Consider the following 26215-nt stretch of genomic DNA (forward strand, 5'->3'; position numbering starts at 1 on the left):
TTGTTTTGTTTTTTAACCAGGCTGTAAACATGTTAATCTCTGTTGGGTGTGTATGTGACTTCCTGTGCTTCTGCAGCCAGCCTCTAGAGGACACTCGAGGAACTGCAGGATTTTACACTTCCACGTCAGCTTCATTTTTCCACATTGGATGTTGCCACTTGGGTTTGACATGCATTCACTCTAAAGGGGACCATTATTTACTAAATGAACATCATGCTTTTTTGCAGAAGACTTGAAACCACCGATTGAGACAATTAGCACTCGTTTGTGCTATAGTTCTACAATAATTTACTGTAAATTTTTAGATGAAATTGTTGCCTATTTACTCTATTTCCCCCCTGCCTGTCTCCCATGTTGCATTTCTGTTTATTCTATAAATCTACACGGCAATAAGGACATAACGAGGAAAGATGTGAATAAAATAAGTCAGTGAAGCAAATTCAAGTAGTGTTGAAGTAAGTTCCTTCATCCAGAAAAGTTCACATTAGACAACTTTGCATCGTGTGTGTGTGTGTGTGTGTTTGTTTTGAACTCCCTGTATGACCCAGAATCGTTGTCTTGAGAAATAAAATCAGATGGATACACACAGAATGTGGCCCACAGTGCTTTCCATAGTGCCTCCGCTCTGTATTTGTTTTGCTTGTATTTGTTTTGCCTTTGTGTTTCTGCACTGAGCCACGGCTGCTGCCTGGCAACGGCCAATCAGAGCGCAGAAAGAGGGCCCATGCAAAAATACGAGCCTACATTGCTGGATATAAACCGAACCTCAGACACACCTGATTCATTTGATTGGCAAATCAGAGCTTTGGGGGCAAACCATGGTGAGAAAAAGCAGCATTAGGGATGGAAATACGACCACTGTGGGTTTTTATTGACCTCCATCACTCCACCAGGAGGAGAGACCATCACCCTTCATGTGTCAACTTTTATGACCCAGTTACAAGACAGAGTTTTTACTCCCTCCAAATACAGCTAAGAGAATGACGGAAAATGTAACAACAGCCCGTCTCCAGGAATTATGAAAGGGATCAAAAGATACCTGAAGAGTAAAACACAATACCCAAAATCTGCACCAGGAAGTGTGAGCACAATCAGAGCTAATCTAAAGGCATGTCGGCTCTGTTTGTTTTGTTTTTAGGAGGAGCATTATTAAACCTGGGCGCTTAATTAATAAACCATGCTCTCAAACTAAAACGCCATGCCTGTGAGTAAAGATTGGAAACTGTATTGCAAGCTCGACACACCAGCCATTCATTGCCATCCATCTGTGATCACTTGTTATTCAAAATGTTGGAGGGATTGTCTTCATTGTTCCATGAGATCGAACCTAAATTATGCATGTTCTGCTTTGTGTTTGTGCATTAAGATCACAACCTGCTCCTTCAGATGAAAATAAAAAGAGCAGGAAGTAAATGACAAATGCTTTTTGCGTGGCTATATAAAATTTTAAATTTTGTGCATTTAAACTCATGGTAAATGAACTTGAGCTTACATTTCTTTAGTGTCTTCTGACTGCTCAAAGTGCTTTTACACTGCAGGTCACACCTTCACATTCACACACTGATGGTAGAGGCTGCTGAGTAAAGTGACCATCAGAAGTAACTCATCCATGCAGACGAGGTTAATCCTCCCCTGATGCAAGAGTAACGGATGTTCACATTTGGAGGGCTCTTACATTAAAGCCCAACCGATTAATCGTCCGGCCAATAACACGTGCCGATTTTAACATATAGAGTGACTATTGGTAACAGCTAATTTTAGCGCTGATATGTGCTCAGATTACGAGATTTATTCACCAGTTAATAGCATTTCATTTGAGTTTCATTGTTTTACACTAGCAGTTCTTTGTCACCAGCAGAGGGCGCTATAAAGATTACAACAAGCATCATCACTCTCCAGAGTGTCGACCTCAGCACAGTATCAGTAGCGGATTATTTTCTCTTCCTAATATTGATATCGGCCCCAAAAATCCAATATCAGTCGGGCCCAATTTCCAAGTGTAATTATTGTTAAAAAATCTGGTTACGTTAAAATTAAAAAATAAATAAATAAAGTTAAAGACGTAAAGTATAATCTGCACGTTAAGCTGGAACATGAAAGTGTAATGTGTCTCTGAAGTTACGACATAGCAGAGGTGAGAAGAGGGAAGAAACTGGAGGAAGAAGTAGAGAGGACATGTTGGAGCCCCGGGACGAAAGGGAAGGAAGAGAGGATTATGTGTCGTTTTGGTCGTCATGGTGAGTGTACTTACCTTGAGGTCGCGGTGGACCACGCCCATCTGGTGGCAGTGGAGCACGGCCTCTAGGATCTGCTGAATGCAATGACTGCATGCAAACACCAGGGGGCCATGGGTTAGTGACAAGCTACCACTCACTGTCTGTGGCTGAGAGCTCGCTTTGACACTCGGGGAGCCGCTGGCCGTGTCAGCAACGAGGCTGAGCAGCAACGATCACACCGTTCTGCTCGGCAGCCATAATGTGGCACAATTTAGACCAATTATTCCAAATTTAAAATCCCACTTACACACACCCAGGAACAAAAAAGAAAATAGCTGTGATTTTATCTATGACTCACGCAACACGGCCAAATCTCTGCCCGAGTCTCAAAACAGAAGTGGTGTTAGCTCCTGGCCAACTGGAGGCCGCACACTGAGAGACTGAGGAGGGGGACACAGGACTTTCCATCTGTCACTGCTGATCAATAATAAGCCGGCACTGTTTAAGAGTTAGTGTTGCCAAATCAACAAATTAGAAATGATCAAGCCTGAGATTTAGAAACTGTTTTTACCTCACAGTGACTCGACTGTTTTTGATGCGACAAGGAAACCAAGAATTATTTTGTTTAAGTGACTTTCTTTCAGTTTTGGATTTCAGAGCAGTCAAAAAAGTTTATCCAGAGGTGTGCTTGTTACCTGTCCATAAAGATGGACCGTGTTGGGACATTTACACAGCATAAGCTCTTGTCGGGTCAGTATGTTCTCCTTATGTTTAAGTCTGTATTATACTGTATGTGCCAAGACAACGTTGGTTCTTTAAGTCTGGACTATGACTGGCACTTTAAATCTCATGTAGCTTTGAGAGCCAATCAGAACGCATGATTAGCATCTTTAGCAGGAAGTAGTTGTAGCAACAGATGGGCTCAAAAACTTAGCCGAGTTGCAACCTGGTATTTCAATCAGAAAATTTATTTTTAGTCTAAACTCGGGACGCCGGTGGCTTAGTGGTGCGTGTTCTGCAAGGACGGAGGCAGCCTGGGTCTGAGTCCGACCTGTGGCTCTTTCCTGCACGTCGTTGCCCAACTCTGTTTTTTGACTCTATCCGCTGTCCTGTCTCTAAATATCTCTAAACATTTATTTAACATTCATTCGTTTCTAATTCAGATTTTTTTTGAACTTCTGTCCCTGCCTTCTGACTGGACAAACAATGGATGTTTTGAATAATTTCTAAGTGTCTACTGGCGCCCCTGAAACTCTATTTCAAACATATCGTGATGAAAAGAAACAATTTAAAAAAGACGCTAGCGCTTAGAAAAAAAAACGGCAGGTTGACGCGGGGTCTCTGACGTGTAAATGCTTCACAGGCACAGAAGGTTTTAGTAGAAGCAGGCTGCGCTGAGAGTCCTCAGCTAGTGTTTAATTCATCCTTATAATTTACTGACATCATGATTTTGTTTATAGAACTACGACAGAGGAGCTGCTTTCAGTTGCACACTACTTCAAGCTTACATTTCTGATTTGAAATGACGTTTTTGTGGACAACTTTCGTGTCATATTTTGGAGAACAAATCGTCTTACATGGATACAGATGATCTCTTAATAAGAACAAACATTCCTCCTCCTCCTCTTGGTCTCTCAGGCGTCGTCCTCTCAGTGTCAGAGCATGGTTTCACACAGATGCTACATGCACTTTGTGCCCTGGCTTACAGGAGGGGCAGGCCATGATGAGATCTACCAGCCCCCCCCTCCTCGATACTACATGACCCATCGCCTCCACTCCGGCCAGCGCACCCACAATGCCCTGCAGCAGGTGGAGTTAAAAACACTGAGTGAGGGCGAGTGGTGGAGGAGCGGGCGCTTGGTGAAGGGTTAATTTGTTGACTGATCAGGCAGTGAGGAGCGAGGCGAGGTGCCGTGAGCTGGCGGGCGGGCAGGTTTTCTTTTTTTTTGTGTTCTTTTTGTTGTTGTTATTGTGGTCACTTACTAACCTTTAGGTCCCTGTGCACTATGCCATTCATGTGGCAATGATTTACACTTTCTAGAATCTGCTGTATGCAGTGACTGTGGAGGAGAGAGACACCGGGCCAGAAGCAGAAAGGAGAGGAAGAGGGAGAACAGGTAAATGTCAGGAAACACAGACTGAACACACCAAACACATGAAATAACAACAACAACAACAACAACAACAACAACAACAACAACAACAGTGGATCCACAGAGGAGAATATTTAGGAACAGGTCAAACGTCTGGCAAAAACAAACAATCACTTTCTTTCCCAAGAGTGAGGAATAAATAAAGATATCTAGCTCATGCTTGTCATGTCGTTTACAGAAGAAGGCCTGAAAATTTCTAGAGAATTTCAGGAGGACTGACCCTGGACTGACTGGAATAAAAGTCACCACCCCCTCCCACTCGCTCCAGGTGAATTCTCCTGATTATATCCTGCTGTGTTCTCACATCAGCTCACTCTGACTTTCTGCAAAATAAACACGAGGAGGCTGGAGGAGAAACTCCGGGTGAAGTCAGAGTGAAAAAATATGACTGTTTGTGTTCACACATGCAGCTCCGGCTGAAAAACTTCAGCATGTTTTCAGGAGTTTTGTGTGAGTGTGAAAGCCCTATAAGCTTGGTGCAAATAGAAAGTGTGGTTTTAGTGATTTGAACTTAAACTCAACATGTTGAAGTGATTCGATTGAAATAACTGGACTTAAAGGATTCTGAACTATACAACTTAAAAGTCTGATGCTTTGTCAGGTAATTCTGCAAAAAGAGACATTTTTATTCTGCTTCTTCTCAGTTTGGATTTTACGACCAGATGGGACCGCAGACCCAGAGAAGCGTTTACAACACGGCCTCCTGCAAAGTCTCGCTGCAGTGATGATCAGAGACACGTGACTCCACACCTGGCTGGGATGTTCATCTTTGACGTTTGTGTCACTACAGCCTGTGATCATCAGCTTGACTTTACGTTTGACTCTGTTTCTAAATGATGGACGGAGCGAGGCCAGCTGTTTCCTCCTGCAGCCAGTCTTTATGCTAAGCTAACCATGTCACTCTTGTAAAGAAAGCAGATTGTTGAACTGTCCCTTTGAGCTACAGGAAGAGGAAACCAGAGAGGGCACAGGTGCATCTTTTTATTTATACAAACATTTCAAATTTTAACTTCTAACGATTTTTTTTAAAGGAATAAAAGTCCACTCAAAAACAGAGTCCACATCTTCAGCATGTAACAAAGAAACCTCTGAATCTGGATGATTAATTTCAGAATCAGAATTTTATTATAATATTTTTTGGAGCTGTTTCATCAAACTACATTCAAGGTGCAAAAAATAAAGCATTACAGTTTCAACAGTTAGAGAAAAATCTGAAATTAATCTTTGACTTACAGGTTTTATAATCAACTCCTTTCAATTTTCTTTTGTTTTTTTAAACATTTTTTTTGGGCCATTTTGCCCTTATTGGCAACAACTGTTGAAGACAGGTGGGAAATGTTGGGAGGAGGGAGTGTGGGGGATGACATGCAGCAAAGGGCAGAGTTCAGATTTGAGCCCACGGCCGCTGCGATGAGGACTACAGCCTCTGTACACGGGGGGCGCGACATAACCACTAGGTTACCGGCACCCCCAGATGGAGTTCTTTTTGAGTGAATTTTTATAAAACACATCAGAGGGTAGAGAGTCGAGAAAAGAACATTTATAATGACAGAAAATAAAGAAACTCTAAAGGAGATCTGTTTCGCACTAAAGGCAGATTATGTGTTAGGTTTATAGGTTCAAATTGACATCACGCTGATCGAGAGGTTTTTCTATGACTTGCATGGATTTACCTGATTTATTTGAATATGCCTTTAGTGCCACAGTTTCACATATTCACAGTGAACTCACAAACATAAACACATCAGGGCGTTACTGACCTGGCATCGGCTTCACTGTAGTATTCTCTGGCAACAATATCCTCAAACAGCTCGCCACCGGTCACTCTGGAGGAGAATCAGAAACGACATCACAGGAAGAAACGGGATGAGAGAGAGAGAAAACACCCGAACGTCTGTTAGAGCAGAGAACTGTTCAGTCACAGATTTCTGCACCCAGAGGGGGGGAAAGAAAGGCTCATAATGTTGCTCAAAGTGTCATCAGCTGAGGCAAAGGAGAGATGTTGAAATGACTACAATGATTTATTACTGCAGAAATGTTTCCCACACTGTGCGGTCAGTGTTTATTCAGCTGGAAGAAGTTTCACGTCTTTCCATGAGCTGATTGCAAAAGAGCCGGAGTGCTTTTCCAAACCAGAGACGCCGACATGAAAATCTCTCCAAAGTGGAGAGAACATAGAGCACTTTACATCCTGCTGTGATTCCAGCTTTGGAGCGGAGAGAACCTCATGGTCATGAACAGCCGATAAGAGTCCATGAGGGAAGCAGCTGGGAGAAGGAGGAGGAACAAATGGATCACACAGTCTTATTAAGTCTTATTATAGGTGTAACAACGTTTGACTCTTCAATGTCTAGTTTCAAACCAGGGTCCCTTCTTTGATAACATATTTTTAATAGGAACAAAAGGTTTGAGTGCTGCAAAATGATTGCTTCAGCCTGCAGCCTTGAAACACGCTGTGACGGCTGAAACATAATCCTGCTTGGACGCAGATTCACCTGAAAGCAAATCAACTAAAAGTTCTTGGACTAGGACTGCTGTGGATGTTCTCCTGACCTGACTGTTCACATACGCACCTCACACTGGGACACTATCCCTATTCCTGGCTTGAGCTGAACTCTCCTGAGTATATCCTGCTGCATGGGTGTAGACGGAGCACTGAGGGAATGCTACTTTCAAAATCATGCTAGTTTTTGAAAATGACCAACCCTGCCTTTAACTAATGAATGTGAGCACAAACTGCTTCAGTTCCAAACAGGTTTTTCTCTTCATTAAGTGGTTTTTCAAGTTGAGACACGTTCACTTTGTCAGAGCCACAGAACACAAGAAGCTGCGTCTTCACAGGACAAACTTTCCCCGGCCGTGTAAAGTTACTGAACCCTCTGGTGTGAAATCAACACACAAGTCTTTGAGATGTGGAGAAGTGGGTCAAACTGCTTTAAAACCTGGAAAAAGAGATGAAGGATATTCTGGATTAAAACAGTTTCCATGACCATGTTTGGGGGGGGAATCACCATTTCAGTCTCTCGAGGTTTCCACGTTTGACTTTTCAGCTTTGAATGAATCTGGTGTTGTGACAGATTCAGTTGTAAAAAGCTGCGAGGAGTCCTGGTGTTTTTGTTGGCCTTCATTCAGTGGCGAGGAAGTGACCCAAATATGAAGTGTGAGGAGGATTTCCTCTGACGCAGCATCTGTTACAACGCTTCATTTAAAGGTTGTAATCAAGCTGTAAACTTGAGGGAACATTCTTTTAAAGCTGACTCCTCTTTGCTCAGAGAATCTGCAGTATGTCCAATCAGGATTTCTACTCAGGAGAAGAAACAATGACTGCGGGAACAGAAAGCAGGCAGGCCGGCTCTGTGGTCCGGACTGTCTGGTGACAGCGGCAGAGAAGAGACTAATGAACAAACTGTTGGCCATCCTAAAAAGTAACGTACATGCAGTCTGACTTTCTGACACTTTGAGCTGGTTTTATGTTTTTAGTGTTTGATCAAATCTGATGTAGTCGTATTTAATGTCATGTTTCTGCATTATGAGGACATGATGAGTGTGTGATGATGAGTGAGCGCACGCCGCTGCTGACAGATGGAGCTAAAGAAGAGGTGAACATGGCACATCTAATCTCCCATGATGCCTCAGTGATGTGACCGGCAGCTGTCAGGTTCATACCTCTCCCCTGCATGACGTGAATGTGTGTCGCGGTGTGTGTGAGTGTGTGTGAGTTTGTGTGAGTGTGTGTGAGTGTGTGTGAGTGTGTGTGAGTGTGTGTGAGTGTGTGTGAGTGTGTGTGAGTGTGTGTGAGCGGTGCACGAGTAGGATTAGTGTAGGATAAGTAAATATGACACTTACAAGTCAAAGACCAGATAGTGGAATCCTTCCTCTGATATGCTGTCGTGGAGCCGCACTGTGGAGGAGAAAAGAGAGAAATCAGAGTCGTTTGAATTATGTAAAGTGTTTCTCTGCTGCAGCAGGTAACTGTAAAAAAAAAATAATAATTTTAATTTGATGCAAATTGGGCACAGAGCGCGTGACCTGTTGTTTCACTCTCTGTGTGATTAAAAAGTTTGAGAAATCAGCCGTCATGTTCAGCTAACTCGTTCACATTTTGGAAGGATTATTGTCTGTAGCAAAGAAAATCAAAGTCTACTAAATCACCAGTATTCATTCACAGTTTAACCCTTTAAGAGTCGAGTACTGCTGAACTGTTTTTAAAAAAAACTTTTTTACATTTTGTTCTTGCTCAAAGAGACACTTTAAAATAAATACCATTTATCTTTCTGTCAGAGACAAAAACAATTGAAATGACTTTTGTCAGAGAGGAGACAAAAGAACGAGCACACAGAAACACAATCTGAACAAACATCAGTGTCCGGTCCATTTGCAGTAAAGATGTGATTAATTTCATTTCTGTGCGGTGGGCTCTGGTGCTTCGATAACTATAACAATACAGTGGTTTGTTTTCTAGATTAAAAAACATTCAAAGTTTTTACATCTTATTTCAGGAAAACTCGGAGACCAGGAGTTGCTGGTCTGCCGTTGCCTTTATTTGAAATACTGCCTTACAAGGCAGCGGTAGAAATGCAGCTCCTGTATTCTATGACTTCAAAAGACTCAACCCTAAATGTAACATGGCACAGTCGGTTTCTGAGAGATTATCATTGTAGTTCTGCCGTCATTACTCCTTTGTACTTCCATACTGCATCCTTAAAAGTGTAATATTTGTGTCCCGGTGCATACTCACAGCGCTGATCTGCCTGCCTGCTCAGATGTTACACATCCCCACAGTCTTCCCCAGATTACATCCCTGTTGCTACCTCTGATGACGGATCGACTTTGCCACATGCTTGCAGTACTCAATGCATGAAGAGCATAACAGGGGTGTACTGTAAGTATCCTGCCTTCAACTGGCAGTCTGTCAACGCCATTGAATTTCTTCAGCTCCACCATGAGAGACAAACAGTACCTGAGGACGAACTTTAAAGCGTATTCCTCTTATGTAAACTCATTAACATGCCTCTGCTATTGAATCAGTTGGCAGATATTTCACACCTCACCCCTGCTGCTCTGTTTTTAGTGCTCAGGTGTTCTGAACGAGCCACAGAGCAGGGCTGTCTCTTCCACTTTGTTGAACAAGAAGAGGGTGAAGGCAGCTCAGAGAGCGGTGACGACGACTCTGCCAACGTCGAGGTTTCACTGACCCAATTAACTACCCCCGTCTCATGGACATGAAATGACACAGTGTGAAGAGACGAAGGGTTGGCGAAACTGAGACTAACACGCTGCTGCTGACAAGGTCTGCTGCACCTATACTGTGCCATTAACTCTGAGGTTAATGAGCGTTCCTGGCAGCAGGACTGACTGTTCCAATGTGTGGAGCGAGTTTATTACATTCTGACCACAGTGAAAGATAGCACGTGTCAAGTTTCTCATGGAAATGTGTCCTAAGATTCAAAGTGAAATTCAAGGAGAAGAGGTAACCTACATGCAAAAAAAAGTTTCTGTGTTACCAAGCACCATCGCATTTTTGATGAATAGGTGCATCTTTTAACGCAGTGCAGAAAGGGAAGGCTGTACCCCGTTTCTAAAAATTAAGCTTCCTTTTAGCGTAAGTCCAGACTGTTCCAAGACCAGATCCATGATGGAGGTTGGCTACACCACTTTTCAACCAGCAGATAGATTTGGTAAATTCAACTTGTCCTGCTGCAGTCTGATTCATAACTGTGTGCTGTGAATCTAAATTTAGAACCTAGATTTTGGTCCAAGTTTAACCGTAAACACAAAGCGTGTTCTATTTAAACCCTATATACATTAAGGCATTACAGGGCAGTAAACCAAATACACTTCCATTTAGAGTCAGCATGATGCAGAATTAGGATGATCAATGTTATCATCTGGCCGTCCTACTGTGTGTTTTGTTTTGCAGCAAAAATTGGAAAATGAGACGGACAATATGGATGAAATCTAGGCTGAGAAGACGGATTATGAGCTGTTTGTCAGAGTAAGCAACATCCGGTTGGTGACGCTTCCAAGTCCGACCTGAACGGGGATGATCGGGGATGCTCCGTTTCTCGTATCGTAGTGACATCACACATTTGAGGATTCTTTGGACAAAAAAATCTGAAACAACAAGCCTCCAACAGCCACACTCCTCTGATCGTTTTGGGGGCAAATCAGGCCTAAAATCGTCTAGTGTGCGGCCAGCTTTAATAAACTTCTACTGAGGGTGTGAGTGACTATAAATACAGGGGAGTGGGTCTCTTGAAAGAGCGGCTTCGTACTTCAGTACTCAAGAGAAGTTAAATACAAACAGCTGAGATCCGGGCAGAATAGATCAAAAGATTCTACAAAAGGGAAAAGATCCTCCAGTGGGTATTCTCCAACATCTCGTTTCCTGATTGACATCTATAAGATCTACAGTATCACCATGACAACCAGGGGGGAATAAGGGGTTTTCCCAGAGCTGGATTCAGTGTGAATGGAATAATGATGGGTCCAGCGCGACCTGCTCAACGTCAATCACCATCTGGAGGGAGACGGATGGTGTCTCTAAAGGAGGAGCAGGTGAGAAATGTGAATCTGTGGTGACGCACTCAATCCTGGAATCTTTGATTTTTCAATCTGTGTATGATATAACAAATACTCAGAGGGTTTATGTTAGGAGGATGACATGTTTTACCTTCCAGGAAAAGAAGTAGAGTTCAATTTTTGATGCTTTGGAATTCATTCTCTTAATTCGTTTTCACGTCTGCACTCAAACATTTCAAGATAATTTCAGGAGAACTTTAATCCACCATGAGCCAAATACTTGCTAAACTGAGAACGTGATCGTCACACCATAATGGGAGCCAATGGAAAAAAAACATATTTAACCAGCTATGAAAAGCTGCTGCTGACAGGACTGCACCACAGCTTGGTCTGGTTTCTTTCTTCTCTGTGAAACATCCCTGTTTAAACTAAGCCTCTGTGATACGTTTGTCTTCTACTGACTCCAGGACAATAGACCGTCAAACCAAATAACCCCCTGGTCCTCTATTAGTCTGTCGTTTGCAACCCCTCACCTTTTTTTTTTTTCACACAACAGAAAAGAAAAAAGGGACTAGGCAACAAATAAACACCAATTTTCACTGTGTGGGAAAGTCGTTTCTGAAGTGGTAATTACAGTTTGTTGGCTTTTGTGACTCCTGAAGCGAGGAGGGAAGAGACAGGGAGGTGTGTGTGTGTGTGTGTGTGTGTGTGTGTGTGTGTGTGTGTGTGTGTGTGTGTGTGTGTGTGTGTGTGTGTGTGTGTGTGTGTGTGTGTGTGTGTGTGTGTGTGTGTGTGTTTGTGTGTTGGGGAGGAGGTAAGGGTGCAGATGTGATCTATTTATAGATGCTGCGATTGCACAATCCAGAGAACAGGATGAATTAGCTGGACTAACCACAACAATACAGCTTCAGTTCAGACATCTGTGAATCTGAGTTGTGATGGTTAATGTGAAGAAAATCATCCTAAATCATGCTTTATTATAAAACAGGTTATAAAGCGCTAAATGGCCCTGCCCCACATTATATCAAAGAATTGCTCACAAGAAGCCTTCGATCCTCAAATAGTGGTCTCCTTGTCCCTCACAAGGTGAGGACGCAGGTGAAGCAGCCTTTAGCTTCTATGCTCCAAAAAGGTGGAATGCCCTTCAAAGTTTCAACAGAGATGCCCCATCCCTTAAAACATTTCCTTTATACTGCTGTATTTAATTAGCAGCTCAGTCTGCAGGTACTTAGGTTCAAGTCCCGGTGCAGAGCAAAAGAAAGAAGTTGGTTGGTTGCTGGAGAGGTACCAGGTCACTTCCCGAGTACCAGCAAGGCACCAAACCCCCAACAGCTCAGACACGCTCCCTGTGTAGCAGCCCCCAATCTGACATCTCATTAATGCATAACCACAAGTCCTGTTTGTGCATGTGTGTGTAATTCGGGTCGATGTGTGTGATGAACATGTCTCTCCAAAACTTTCGTCCATCAATATTTGTTTAGGGACAGGTTTTGACTTCCTGTGTTTTTTCGCATCCAGCCCTGATTGTGTGTGCATGTGTCTGTAGTGTCCTACCTCAAACATACTACCAGCCGCTGTTCAGGATCATTATGCTTCACAGAAAATGATAGTGTTTTTTTTATGTGTTGTTCAAGTAGAGCAGCGTATCAAACTGACATCCTGACATACACCTGGGAGCGATCAGGAGAATTCTGCATCTCCAGTATAACTCTCTGTGATCCTGTCTTGTCGTCATGTTGACGGACCCTGATTTTTTTTCAAGGATTGAAAGAACCACAAAATCATCTTCACAGCTTGATCGCACCAAAAAATGCATCAGAAAAAATGGACTGAAGTGTGCAAAGGTCTTATCTGACGGTGTTCCCTCTCCTCTAGATCCTTGTTTGGTTTGTACTTACCCTGATATTTTCAAGTTTTGAAGCCGTTGTAAGCCGATTTTTACGTCTTAAAATGTTGTTTTTATAACACAGTCATTGTGTAAAGAATACTGTATAATGTGTTGAAGGAACTGAACTGTGGCTGTCCTGCAGATATTGCCCGCTGTCAAAAGTGCTTAGACAGAGAGTGTGGATATGGTGCATAGAATAAATCTTTCATGAATCTATACATCTGGTGAAGGTACTTCAGGCTACCCTTTGTATGTTCAGATACACTTAGATATACATTAAACATAACCCTTCCTGTGACACGCTAACAGTGAGATCCAACATGTAGAACGGGAGCTGTGCTTACCGATATTGGCATGTTTGAGCAGGCGGCAGATCCGGGCCTCTCGCTCCAGCTTCTGGTGATCTGTGGAAAGAGAGAGAGAAACACACACATGTCACATCTGTCTGCTGAGACCTCCTGAAATGTTTCAGACTCCGACAAGAGATTCCACATTTATCACACGTCTCCCATCGCTGTGTCCCTCCTGCCGGGGAACAAATGAGCAGTAAAACTAACAGTCGTAAGTCATTACTGCGAGCTGCAGGAAAGAGAAGCACATATCCAGTTTGTCTTACAGAACGGGGTCGAACCCTCTCATTTGTAAAGCTTTTGTGCTCTCTTATTATACAAAGTCGTTTTTACTTCTGCAGAAGAAGAATACCGTCTGATCGAGCAGCAGGTCATCTTACAGGTTAATAGGATTCTGAACAAAAAGTACAAAGTGACAAAGAGGAACGGCGAGTGGAGGCTCATCATTTAGGACAAAAGACAATCAAAGATTAGCATTTAGAGCGGAGGGAAATACCAACATTTACATGATAAGGTAGAAAAGTTTTTTAAAATTGGGATAGAAATGTAAAAAAACACCTTTTCTACAGGTCCATCACTATGCAGATGACACTATTCTGTAACTTCCTACTGCCATCGTGCAGCTCACTGTTACAGTAAGAGCCTCAGCCGTCCTCCATTGCTGCAAAGGTTGCACTTGTCCATCTTAAATGTATATGTTGGACATTTACGTTGGAGAGAGGTTAGAACGCAGAAAGGTTTACAGACCGATGCAGAGCTGGCTAAACACTGAAGCTTCACTGTCCAAGACATGGCTACCTGCATGAGCATAAACTCTTGAGAGGAGGGGGAGGGGGGAGACAGCTCTCTTTAATGTTTAGAATTATAGAAAGCAGTGAACCAGACAGTACTTTGAAATCAGGGGGCTCCTGATATAAACTAAGAAAATTCAAACGTTAACCTTGTTTTGGTACAGACCAATCATAAACTGTCATACTTGATCCACCAATAAGCAGTGAGTGTGATCTCCACCAGCACCAATGGCACAGATTTGGTAATCCCGTCATGCCTCCAACCAGAGGCGCTCTCGTCCTCTCCAATCGCGTGTCTTTTTACGAGCCTGTAATCCTAATCAGACCAATGGGATGTGCTTTTACAGGAGCTGTAATCCCAGCAGTCACCGGGTCAGCGCTCGCTTCTCCACATCATCCCATCCATCCGCTGCACAGAACGCTGCTAATCTGTGACATAACAGGATTAGGAGCCTGAGTGCTGCTCACTCGTCATCTCCAGCCTGGCTGCAGCCTCACACAGCTGATCTTTTCCTCGCCTTAAATTTAATTTCACTTTCTTTTAGGGGGGCAGCTCTCAAACTTTAGTCAACATGTAAGCTTTAAGGCTAAACCAAGACGTCCTCCACTACTCAGAACTCTTCAACACAGGCTCACAAAGCTCAGACGAGGCTTGATTTTCTCCTCCAGTGCTTGAGGTTTTATCAATCACAAATCACAAGTCCTCGGTTTGATTCACACTGGAGCTGGCCCATTTAGAAAACCCAGAAAAGCTCGTCAGTGGGCCGATGGAAATGAGGACAGCTGCTATTTTCAATGCAGATGACGGATCAAATGAGCTGCACAGTTTCACATCTGGTTCTACATCTGAAGCCTTAAGGCTGGAAACACCTCTCAAATACAGGTCACTTATTTATCACCAAGATAGTCACATCAGGATGTTCTGACAAAACCTAATTTAGAAACTAGAAAGAGACATTAGTCCACCCCCTCCCCCTATTTTCACCTGCTGTTCTCACACTAACAGGTGAGTAATGGTGTTTGGTGCCAAGGGACAAAGAGGAAGTGAGTGTGAGACATTAAAAAAGTAAAAACCAATGGATACAGCACCCCAAACCGCCCACACACATTCACACCCTGAAGCTTTTTATTCCCCTTGGCATCAGCTCTGCTCTCATTTCCTGCCTCTCACCTATAAATACTCTCTCCAGTGTTTGTTTACCTGTGTGCCCACCTTTGTTCCTCAAAGCACGGTGAAAATAACTGCTAATTTTTGTACAAAAATGTACTCAGGGTTAGTCATCTCGTCACCACCAGTTGCCTACTTAGGTCGGCTGCACACGAGACGATTTTCAAATCGACCACACGCAGACTTTAAAGATGGCTTCAACCTATAATCAACATTATCATCCTCTGAACACACGCTAGACAAGTCAGCCAGACGACGAGCCAACACATAGGCTGTTTGTAGTAACTATTCCATAGACACGAGATCTCAGAGAAAGTCAAGTGATCAAACAGGGAATGCCTCGGACTCAATCAATAGCAGTAAAATAATCGTATCAACAAACTTTTGAGGATTATTTGGACAAATAATCGATTTCAACGAGCCTCGTACGGGGCACCAAATCGTCTTGGGGATTTTGCCCTATCATAAAGTGTGTTGCCAGCTTCAGGCATCCGTTTGTCACGTAAATGATTTATAACTCACAAAGATATAGATGACCAAAGAGTTCAGGCATGAAGATCTAAAGCTTGACGAGTTCAGCAAGAATGGAACTGTGAGTTTAGTATTGAGTGAGTCTTTTTTTAAGCACTCATTTTCGGCTTTTTGTGCCTTTTTTGAAGAGGTAGGACAGTGGATAGACTCCGAAATCAGAGAGAGAGAGAGAAAGAAAGAGAGAGAGAGAGAGAGAGAGAGAGAGAGGGGGGAATGGCATGCTGGTAAAGGAGCCACATGTCAGATTTGAACCTGGGTAACCTGCTTCAAAGACTACAGCTTCTGCACATAAGGCCGCGCCCTGACCACTCATCCACAGCGCCCCAAGTATTAAGTAAGTCTTCAGGGGAACCTTGACTGATGTTTCATGCACTCTTTTCTATCTCTAACAAGGTTAGCAGCTGTAAAATGTATAAAACAAAGACACCCCTTAGCACGAACGCATCTTCAAACTGATTTTAAAAGACTGGATGACTCGATGGTAAAAGCTAAACTTTTTCACACACCAATTTATAGCGTAATACAATTTGATGCTGCTAAAGTTAGCTCATTTGGAGGTGATTTCAGGATGCTTCACACTGAACTAAATGTCTCTGCTTGAGATGTTGCAATAAATTAGTAATTTTGCTGCTTTTAGTTGCCACAAACTTCGGACAAATTTAGCCGCTGTGGTTTTTCTCGAGGTCAAAAGGACGCGAAACAGAAAAAAAACTCCACCCACTAAAAGGACTCCTCAATTTAGTGTCTGCACACTATTTCATACAGACATGTTACCCATGAATGAAGAAAAACCTCACTTTTCATCTTCTCAATCATTCTCAGTTCAAGGAATCAACCTGATGTTTTGAGACCTGAGCAGAGAGGAATAGAAGGGACGTTTATGTAGGATAATTACCATGTTGCAAAATAATCACGCTTCCTGGATGGAGAACCCAAAGACAACATGAACTTTATTCTTAAAGAGGACATATTATCCCCCTTGTCTACCTTTTTAAACAGTCCCCTGTGGTCTTAATGAAACATCTGTGCTGTGCTTTGGTCAAAATATAACATGAATCAATCACCAGAGGAGGTTTTTGACCCTGTATAAGCCAGCTCTCTCAGAACGCTCTGTTTTGGAGTGTGTGTCTCTTTAAATGTAATGACCCCCCCCCCCCCCCTGAGTTTTCCCTGTAGACATCACTCCTCTGTAGCAAGAATAAAAATGGCGGACCTGCACAAAAGTTTTGTTCTAGGCTGGGGGTGGAGTCCATGGGTGGAGATACCAAAGGAGGGGAGGGTATTTTTTTTTTTTTTACCAGAATCCCACTGTGACATCACAAGGAGACCAAATTTTAAATGGAGCATTTTTCTCTGTGTTGTAAGACTTATGCAGACCACAAACAAAGGACTGGATAGGTTTATTTCACATTTTGTGGGTCTGTAGTTAGCCAAATATATGTTCAGTAACACTGTAGAAGTGGATTTTTCAGAATATTTCCCCTTTAAGTAACTTAACTTGGTAGAGTCAGACAGATAAAACAGACACAAAAATCTTCCCAGCATTGTTTCCTTTTAGACTGGCAGGATGCCTAAACACACATCCTTAGAAAAACCTTAACACACACCTCATGAATAACACACAATCACACGAGGGATGTAAACAAGCTTTTCAGAGACAATGTGCCCGTCCTCATTGTGCAGCCCCACAGAGAGGTAAGCGTGTCAGTCTCGGCAGTGTATTCTGATGCTTTGGCTGACAATCCTCATTAGAAGTCATAACCACGACGGCTTTTATCACCGCTGGAGCTGCAGATGAACAGGAGACTCTTGGGTGTGGGTGTAATTGCGGGCGCTGCAATATAACAGCTCCGTCAGAATGCAATTAGAAGGAGCTATCCGGGATTTCAGCGTGCGTATGGTTTCATGTGTGTGAGTGTGTGAGTGTGTAAAAGGATGATGAGTGGGAGAGAGGGAGTCAAGCTGAGGTCAACAAGGAGAGAACACAGATGCTTCAACTTTATGTTCATCAGCACAGAGTGGCTGTGAGTGTGTCCTGCCATTAGCCTGACGTACACCAAGTCACTGTAATGATGATCCTCACTGTCAGGTCAGAATCCATGGTTAAGATTAATAATAATAATAATAATAATAATGTATAATAATAATGTATACTTTATTGATCCCGCGAGGGGAAATTCGTTTTTTACACTCTGTCTAGTTAACATGCTACACAAACAAAAATACACACACATGCACAAACAGGATCCTATGGACATGCACTAATGGAGAGGTTTCAGAATGAGGGGGCTGCCCGCAGTGGGCGCTCCTGAGCTGGTGGGGGGGGTTAGGTGACTGGCACCTCTCCAGCTACCAGGCCAATTTCCGGACTTGGTCCGTGCCGGGACTTGAACCAGCGACCCTCCGATTCCCAACCCAAGTCCCTACAAACTGAGCTACTAACGACTTATTGTACCTTTTACCTGACTGATAGCGGTAAAAAAAATCGGACCTGCAGGGCACTAATTTGTTTTTTTTTGCGGGGGTCTAAACAACTAACAAAAAGTGCAAAAAGTTTTGAAGAATTGGTAGATTTCTTCAGCTATCATCTGACAGCAGCAGGTTGTTATGGCAGTAAAGTAATCCCAGTAATTAAGTTATGTTGTCCAATAGGAGTGCTTGTTTTGGCCACTGAAATGCTTAGACCTACCAGATCTACGGTGCGGCGAAAGGGACAAAATGGCATGCGATTAAAACGATTAATATGTAGAATTCTTTCACTATGTAAAACCCATGTTATATATTTATTTTTTTGTTGACTTCTTACATTTCCTCAAATATTTCAAACAGTTATCAAAGCCAGAGAATCCTGCAGTTTAGAGTTGTAATGCCTGGTGTCTTGTCGTAGTGGTCGCCATGAGACACAAGGCATGTTTATTGTTGCCGTGGAAACACCGGATGTTACGTCAAAGATCGCTGCACAAGGAAGCGTGAGCTGCTCCTGAAAGCTGCCGTACTGTTTCTGTATGTGTTGCTGTGATAAAACCGTTGTGTAAATTATACTCGGATACATTAGCTCGTCTGTAAACATATTCTCTTCCTCAGGTCGGTTCCCCCGGTCGTCTTGACTACGGTCAACGCGGCGTTCGTGTTCAACAGGGTGGAACTAGCAGAGAGAATCACTCCCATGATTCCCCGCCAGCCTCGACGTCATCTTGTATTATTGTTTTGATTGAGAGCCCCCTGGTGGTTGAGTTTAAAAACTGTGCATTTCATACAGTTAAAAAAATGACTGCATTCTTTTTGGACCTTAATTGCATCCCGACTGAACTGTTAATGGTGACCCCCCCTAATAAATATATATAACTAAGGTGATATTATACAAAGTGGACTTCAAGTTTATTTAACGAGGAAAGTTTTTAGTTTTTTAATGAATACCAAATTTATATCATCATCATTTCAAATTCAGTCAAGTTAAAAATTTGACACCCCAAGCACTCTCTTTTATAAGTTAAATCAACTGTTTGTTTTTTTTACAGTGTCTACCCCTGATTCCCTGTAATGATCGCTAATAAAATGCAGCAGATATCATGCTTTATTAATAAAACTTATGCATGCAAACTTCAAACTTCAAGCATATACTTCTGCACCTAACATGAAGAAGAGGTTTAATTTAGATGTGCAATAATATCTCTGTTTGTCCTGCTTTGACATCAGCTCTTTTTCTCCTCCACCAACTCAGTCTGGGCTTCCCCGGGTCAAATCCCTCTGTGCAGCAATGAAAACACTCACACACACACACACACACACACACACACAGAACACACACTTCCTCACACACACACACAGTACACACACTTCCTCACACACACACACAGAACACACACTTCCTCACACACACACACACACACACACACACACAGTACACACACTTCCTCACACACACACACACACAGTACACACACAGTACACACTTCCTCACACATACAGGAGGAGATATGGCTCAGTGGTAGCCCGGTCTCTCTGGCCCACTTAAAGCCACAGGGGATATTTCAGCCCGCAGCACTGGACTGACTGCATTAGCTCAGCGACCGCACAGAGAGGTCCAAACCCACTCAGTGAACTGTGACGACACACTCACACAGCTGATGTCACCATCGTGGTCACACAGACTAATAAGAGCAGCAATTAAACATGTGAAATATTGGACGATGTCTCTACAAGAACAATTCAAAGATTTTCCCCGTCTACACACAAACACCTTAAACTGAGTTTCTGAACATCGTCACCCTGGAAGGAGTTTTACTAAAGGTGAGTTTCAGTGATCTACCCAACAGGCTTTACCCTGTATCTGGGTATAACGCGTTATTTTGCCCGGCCCTACACTACATTATTCTCCATTGTCTGCACAGATTCTGACAATCCAGTCCTGGATTTCAGCGCAGTCAGACAGAGAGGCGTCCAGCCAGAGGTAATGAAGCTCTACCAGCAGAAACATCTCGTCAGTCCTGTGTGAAACTACATTCTGTCCAAGCAGCTTTCACTGCACAGCACCCCAGGCACACTTTCCACCCAGTTCATCCAAGCTGTGAGAGTGTGAGTGTGTGAGTGTGTGAGTGTGTGAGTGTGTGAGTGTGTGAGTGTGTGAGTGTGTGTGTATGTGTGTGTGTGTGTGTAGACAGGTGGCACCACCGAGGGAAACTGGTGTCAGTGTGCTGGCTGCTATCACCGACAGCCAGAACACATTCAGCAGGCAGTGAGACATTCGTCAGAGTTCAAGTCTGACAGTCCAGCTTCCTGACGAGTCACTCTTAATGTTCATCTCTCAGTACACATGAACCGGGGCGGATGAACTGACACTCGAGAGGTTAAGTTACGACCGAGGGAACGATTGAAGGCAGAGAATAACACGTGTGGTTCCTATGGGAAATGAATATCTAGTATCTTAAATTTGTAGTTTAAAATGTCCCAAAGATCTAACTTTGGGACATTTTCTTCAACCTGCAGCTTCCAAACAGGCTGTGAGGGCTGCAACGTAATCCAGGGCAGATTCCTCCAAACAAAATGTGTCCTCTAAAAGTTCTTGTTTTTGTCACTGACAGGCTCAGGTTAACCATCTGATCCAGTCTGTGACAAAAACCAGAACTTTTAGTTTTTTTTTGTTGTTGTTTTTAACCCTGATTAAAAATGTTGCAGAAATTTACAGCCCATCACCGACTCCGAGCTGCAGGCTGAAACAATCTGCACGAGCAACTTAAAATAAAATGGGAACCAGTATTTCAAATACAAGCTTCCCCATTAAGTCTATGATAAATGACAAAGTCAGCGGTTTGTGTGGTGCACCTACAGCAGGTACTCTCTGGCCCTGATATGAAAAACAGGGTTTTAGTATTAGCCAGATTCCCGTAACAACACATGTGCTGACAGCTCAGACCGCTCATGTGATGAAGTTGATGGAGTGTAAACAGGAAGAGGACAGGCCCAGCTGTTAGAGAGAGAGGGGAGGAGGAGGAGGGTGAGAGAGAAAGGACCAGCTGGGTTCTTCAGTACAGTCTGGAGGGAGATTTCAACATCGCTCTTCATGTTTTCATCCAAACCTAAAGTCGAAAAAAGTTTTGCTTTTCTTTTGACAGAGTCTTCCTAAAAGTAATTCCTTGACTTGAAGATAAATGTTTATTTTTCACTATTAATACTTTATTTTTTGCAAATTAAAGGGGTGTTTCACAAGTTTGGTTGTTGGGAATATGAATGCATAACTTTGGTATGTTCAGTGAAATCTAATAAATATGACTTAAGTTACCAAAAATGTCCTGGTTTGGAAAAGGAGGAAAAGAATGACGTTGTTTCACGGCCCACTGTGACTCTGAGATTGTTATAGACAAATTTAAATGATACCATTTATCTCCATTAAAGTCGACCTATTCTGCTGATCCGTCATTTTCAAACTCACATTTAGTGTTATAATGATGGATGTCCAAACTAAACGAGGGCAAAGTTTCAGATCATGATGTTAAACATATGGTGGAGTAATCCCACGATGAGTCTGCAGAGGGCACTAAACGACTTGTTCTGCAAATCATGAGCTAGTACCCCGAGATGAAACCAAGAATTTCACCAGACGGCTTCAAGCCTCTACGTAAGCCGCTGAAACCTCTTACATAGACTCTCTTCTCCCAGCACTGGAGAGCAGCCCTCCCCTGGCAGCCCTGCAGCGTTCAGAAGGCTTCCAGAGAGCTGGCCAATCAGAAGAAAGTGGGCATGTGACGAGGGGGGCCTTATAGAGACAGCAGCTGAAACGAACTAGAGGCTGAAATGAGGGTTTTTACAGACGTCAGGTTCAGATAAATCAGGAGGTTTATGAGCTGCAGATCATACAAAGCTGCTCTAAAGGATTCACAGACTGACAACATGAAAGGAGAACATGAGGAGAAGAGGAGCAGGCCATGACAGACACTTTTCTGAGTCTGAAGGTGTGATTTTTCTTTTCCTTTGGTTACAGCGTTTAGTGCAGATGCCCCCCCCTGCAGCCTTTGTTTGGTGTTTTCTCTCTCTCTCTGGTTGTGACTGTAAGAAGCAGTGGGCACACTGAGCTGAAGTGTCAAAGTGTTTTCACAGGTCTGCAACTTTCTGACACCTCAGGCCAGAATACAGATTGTCTCAGTGCATACAGAAGCTGCACACTCACTCACACACACACTTCATGGTTGCTTTTCCTTAAAACAGAAGCAATAACAAGAAATGCAGAAATACGATCCAGTGTACCAAAGTTTCCACTCAAAGTATTTACCATCCCTCGCTTCCTCTTGCAGTCATTTCAGAATCTATCAGTTCCTACCGTGTAAGAAAATTCATTTTTTAATTGCTTACTATCTCTTACAAACAGGCCGCTGAGTTTCAATTCAAGACATGTAGCAACAGCACAAGGTATTGCATACATTAAATTATTTGACTTGCTCATCAGTAAGCGTAAGCAATTCAAGTTACCTCAGGGCGCTGCACATGAACTGTCGTTATCTAGATTATTTCAAGACATTCAGGCTCTCACACATGAAGCCCAAAGCAGGAAATGATCTGTTGAAGATGCAATCTGGGGATGTAGTATAGTCTAGTGTCGATCGCCCCATGTACAGAGGCTTTAGTCCTCGTCTCAGGGGCCGTGGGTTCAAATCAGACCATGGCCCTTTGCTACAAGTCACCCCTCACTCTCATCTCCCAACATGTCCTCTCTCTCCTTCCTCTTAAGCTCTCCTATCCTATAAAGGCAAACAAAGTTGGCCAAAAAAAAAACCCCAGAACACTCTCGCAGCTTAAAATAACTGGGGGACATTCGCGTTGGCCGTGCAAGAGCGAATTCTTCTCAATGTGAACGATGTCATCGCCCCGTCCACTCGCTCGCCACTAGTGTCCCAGTGTGCAGTTTGTGTTGACAGAAGAAGCTTTAATGTCGTTACTTCAAAATAAAATGTAGTTGATCTATATGTTTCTGAAGATCAAATCTTCATTTTTGCGAGTGTCTTGACTTAAGGTTTTCAAAATGTTGACCTCGTGCAGGTCAGATTTGGTCTGTGACTTGTCTTCTTCATGGCTGTGGCCTTGGTTCTTCTATGATAAACAGCATCCTGCAGCAACACTCCCCTGCAGTTTACTGTGAGTTCTCTGCAGAATGAGAAAAAAGATTTTCTGTCTTTTGTTAAATGGCCTTTTCCTTCGGCCTCGAGTTTTCTCTGTCAAACACTTTTTCAGACGCTGTCGAGGAGGAAGTTACGGAGTCACACAGAGCCTCTGAAGGAAAGATCAGGAAAGTTCAAGACAAGATTCAAGCTGAGAAGTAGAACACTTTCTCATCAGACTGAACCAATTTAAACTTCCCGTTATATGAAGTGAAGAAGAGGTAACTCAAACCGTTTTACTTGACGAGTCTCTTCTCTGAGGGACTCTGCAGCCTGTCAGCATCAGCTGCACTGCATCACATCGGGACGACGACAAAAGAACGGCAGTACTTCCCCCCAGAACAGAAGTCCTTCATCGTTCACTCAGCCACGTCTTCACGCTGAACTCTCTCTCCATCCACTCTCGTTCGTCTCATGAGAGAGCGAGGCCTGAGCAGGTTAACGACTGTATCGATCCTCTCAGACTGTCATCAGTAATAACACTCTTTGGCTGTTGATGGATGTGACTGGTTAAGACTGGAGCGTTATTACATCCGTCACCTCGGGGACATTAAGAGTTATTTACGCCTCAGTTTGAATGAAGCAGCTAAAGTAAATCACATTTCATTCTTCAGGTGTTTCTCAGTACAGAGGTGGCTTTGACTTTTCCCAGATTAAACACTAAATTATCATTGATGAGACAAATTACAACAGAGTGATTGAGGTTGTCTGTGAAGGCCGACGCTTTTGGTGACGGAACCAATGAGAATGCAAGAGACTGGTTGTGGGTGGAGCTTGTTGCCTGGGCAGCAAAATCACCAGCTCCAAACTTTGAATTAATTTCCCGGCCTAAATCGCTGTCATGGATCAACAACTAACGGCTTGTCCTAACAGCACGCGATGCGAGCGTCAGCGACAAAATCAGCCTGATTCTACTGTTTCCTATTGGAGTGTCGACATGTTAAACATGTTAACCTCCAGTTCTTGTGAAGGAACAAGGACCTGGTGGCTACCTGGGAAGTCCTTGTGCTGCTTCAAATCGTATTTATTAGAAGTGTTTATTTCTCATCTTAACACTTCTCAAAGGAAACTTCACACTTTGTGCCGTAAACTCTGACGCCTCCAGTGCTGCTTCAAGGCCATTTCAGAATTTATAGCAGATGGAGGAAGGAGTCAAAGGCCAAGGGGAGAATCAAAATATTCTGTTTCTGTTATTTGAAATCCATCCTTAGTTACTAACCACATATTCTCCTGGGAGCTCCTAAGCGCTCGTGTCTTGTAGGTTCCTCTGGATTGTTGGTGGTAAGGCCTGCTGCTATGTGAAAGCACCTCATTGGCACTTTATCAATAATGACTGATTGATAAAAGCAGAGAGGTACAAAAGCCCTGAGGGTTGAGGGGTGTGAGGAGAAGGAGGGGAGAAAAAAAGGGCCGGAGCAGACGGAGATCTGAAGATGAATATTTTGAGTGTGTGAAGTAGCAGATTTCTGAATGAAGGGACAGAAGAAGGAAGGGAGCGAGTGCATTTAATCAAAAGAAGGAGATAAAGTTAGTAACGTATGCAGAGAGAGGAGGCGGAGCGAGGAGTCAGCAAAGTGAGCACAGGAGCTTTCAAATTCACTGCACAGCTTTCGTGCCTCCGTTCAAAAGACGCGGTCCTTCTGTTGCAGCGTCTCCATCTCTACCTGTTTACTGTACGCTTCTTTCATGCTATGAGATATTTATAGAGCGTGTTCCCTATTTGTTGTAACCCCCCAACACACCCCCGTTCAGTGCTGTGTTCCTGCTTTACTTTTCTCGGCTCTCCAGGGAGTCGAGACGGAGAAGCGGATCGAGCTGAAAGGCAGCGAAGCGAGACGAGTGTATCTGTCTATCTTTTCTGTCCATCTGTCTGCGGAGAGGATCTCTGCATCTGCTGTCCTGTCCCGCTTCCTTCCTCTGCTGTCCGCCTGTCAATCCAAAAGCCTTTCAGAAATCATTTTGTCAATCAGCACACTAACACAGACACATGTCCCCCCCCCACACCCCCCTCATTATTGGGAGAATATCACCATGCTAATTGTGCGTTTTCTGTGCTTGGCTGCTTCCTCATGCAGCTGACAAACAGTGTCAAAGACCACAGAGATCTGCTTTACAGTAACATCTATTTTTGGCCCTCTCTCTCCCTCCCCCTCATCTGCACATGCAAATGTGTCTGCATAATGCCAGGCTCATTCAAATCAGAGCCGGGGGTTCAGGCTCACTATTGTTTCTCCTTTCTACAATATGCTCAGGGAAATGCACCGCTGACACTGAAGCAGTTCAGGGAGCTGATATCTTTTAATCTGTGCCTTTATTTTTTTTATTTTTTATATTTCAGGTTCTTTATTAGTTCATATCTTCAAACAGTTTCAGTTTCCATTCAGGAAATACTTTCAGCTGGGTAACACGCTGTGATGGCTGCAACATTATCTCTCAGGGAATCGGGTGCAAACTCAAAATATTCATTTAACCTGAACGAACGATGTCCATCCCTGTAAGGTTCCTGTGTTGTGATGTTGTCAGACAAAATGGAAAACAACCTCAACCTGTCAGTGTCAAAAAAAAAAAAAAAAAACTTTCAGTGGACAGACTTTGAATTTGGGCTGCTATAAGCCTTCGCAATAAACACATCGCAAACGTCTGAGTTCTGCGCAATAAATAAACATTTTCTAATGTAGAAAGCTCGCCTTTCTCACTCAGCGCGTGTACATAACCCCTATATCATGCTGGGCCGTTACAGTGGCTGGGAAGTGCAAAAAAAAAAATTACAAAGTGTGAAACATTTTTACAAAATGCGAGACAAATTTACATTTTGGAAAATATTTTTACATTTTATAAAACAAAACTAGAAGATTTGAAACACTTTCACAAGCGCTGAGACACATTTACAAAAGTCAGAATCTTGAAGGAAAGGGAACGTACCAAAGTGACCTGGAAGTGATTGAGT

The 26215-nt window shown here is 43.2% G+C and overlaps 1 protein-coding gene across 32 annotated transcripts in view; it reads right to left on the reverse strand.

Moving 5' to 3' along the window:
• The window catches only part of camk2d1 (calcium/calmodulin-dependent protein kinase (CaM kinase) II delta 1), a 77127-nt gene that overhangs the window by 25455 nt on the left and 25457 nt on the right, over positions 1-26215 (reverse strand). For 18 of the 32 annotated variants that reach the window (XM_065950173.1, XM_065950169.1, XM_065950162.1 and 15 more), the window contains exons 3-6: positions 13124-13183; positions 8216-8270; positions 6130-6195; positions 4204-4276 (exon numbers count right to left, since the gene is read on the reverse strand). In XM_065950173.1, the coding sequence (XP_065806245.1) occupies positions 4204-4276; positions 6130-6195; positions 8216-8270; positions 13124-13183 (254 nt within the window). Of the gene's footprint in view, positions 1-2251; positions 2325-4203; positions 4277-6129; positions 6196-8215; positions 8271-13123; positions 13184-26215 lie in introns of all 32 variants that reach the window. The other 14 variants (XM_065950181.1, XM_065950174.1, XM_065950170.1 and 11 more) reach the window with 1 other exon arrangement.

The sequence above is a fragment of the Labrus bergylta genome, chromosome 22, assembly GCF_963930695.1.
Source record: "Labrus bergylta chromosome 22, fLabBer1.1, whole genome shotgun sequence".
Taxonomy (NCBI): Eukaryota; Metazoa; Chordata; class Actinopteri; order Labriformes; family Labridae; genus Labrus; species Labrus bergylta.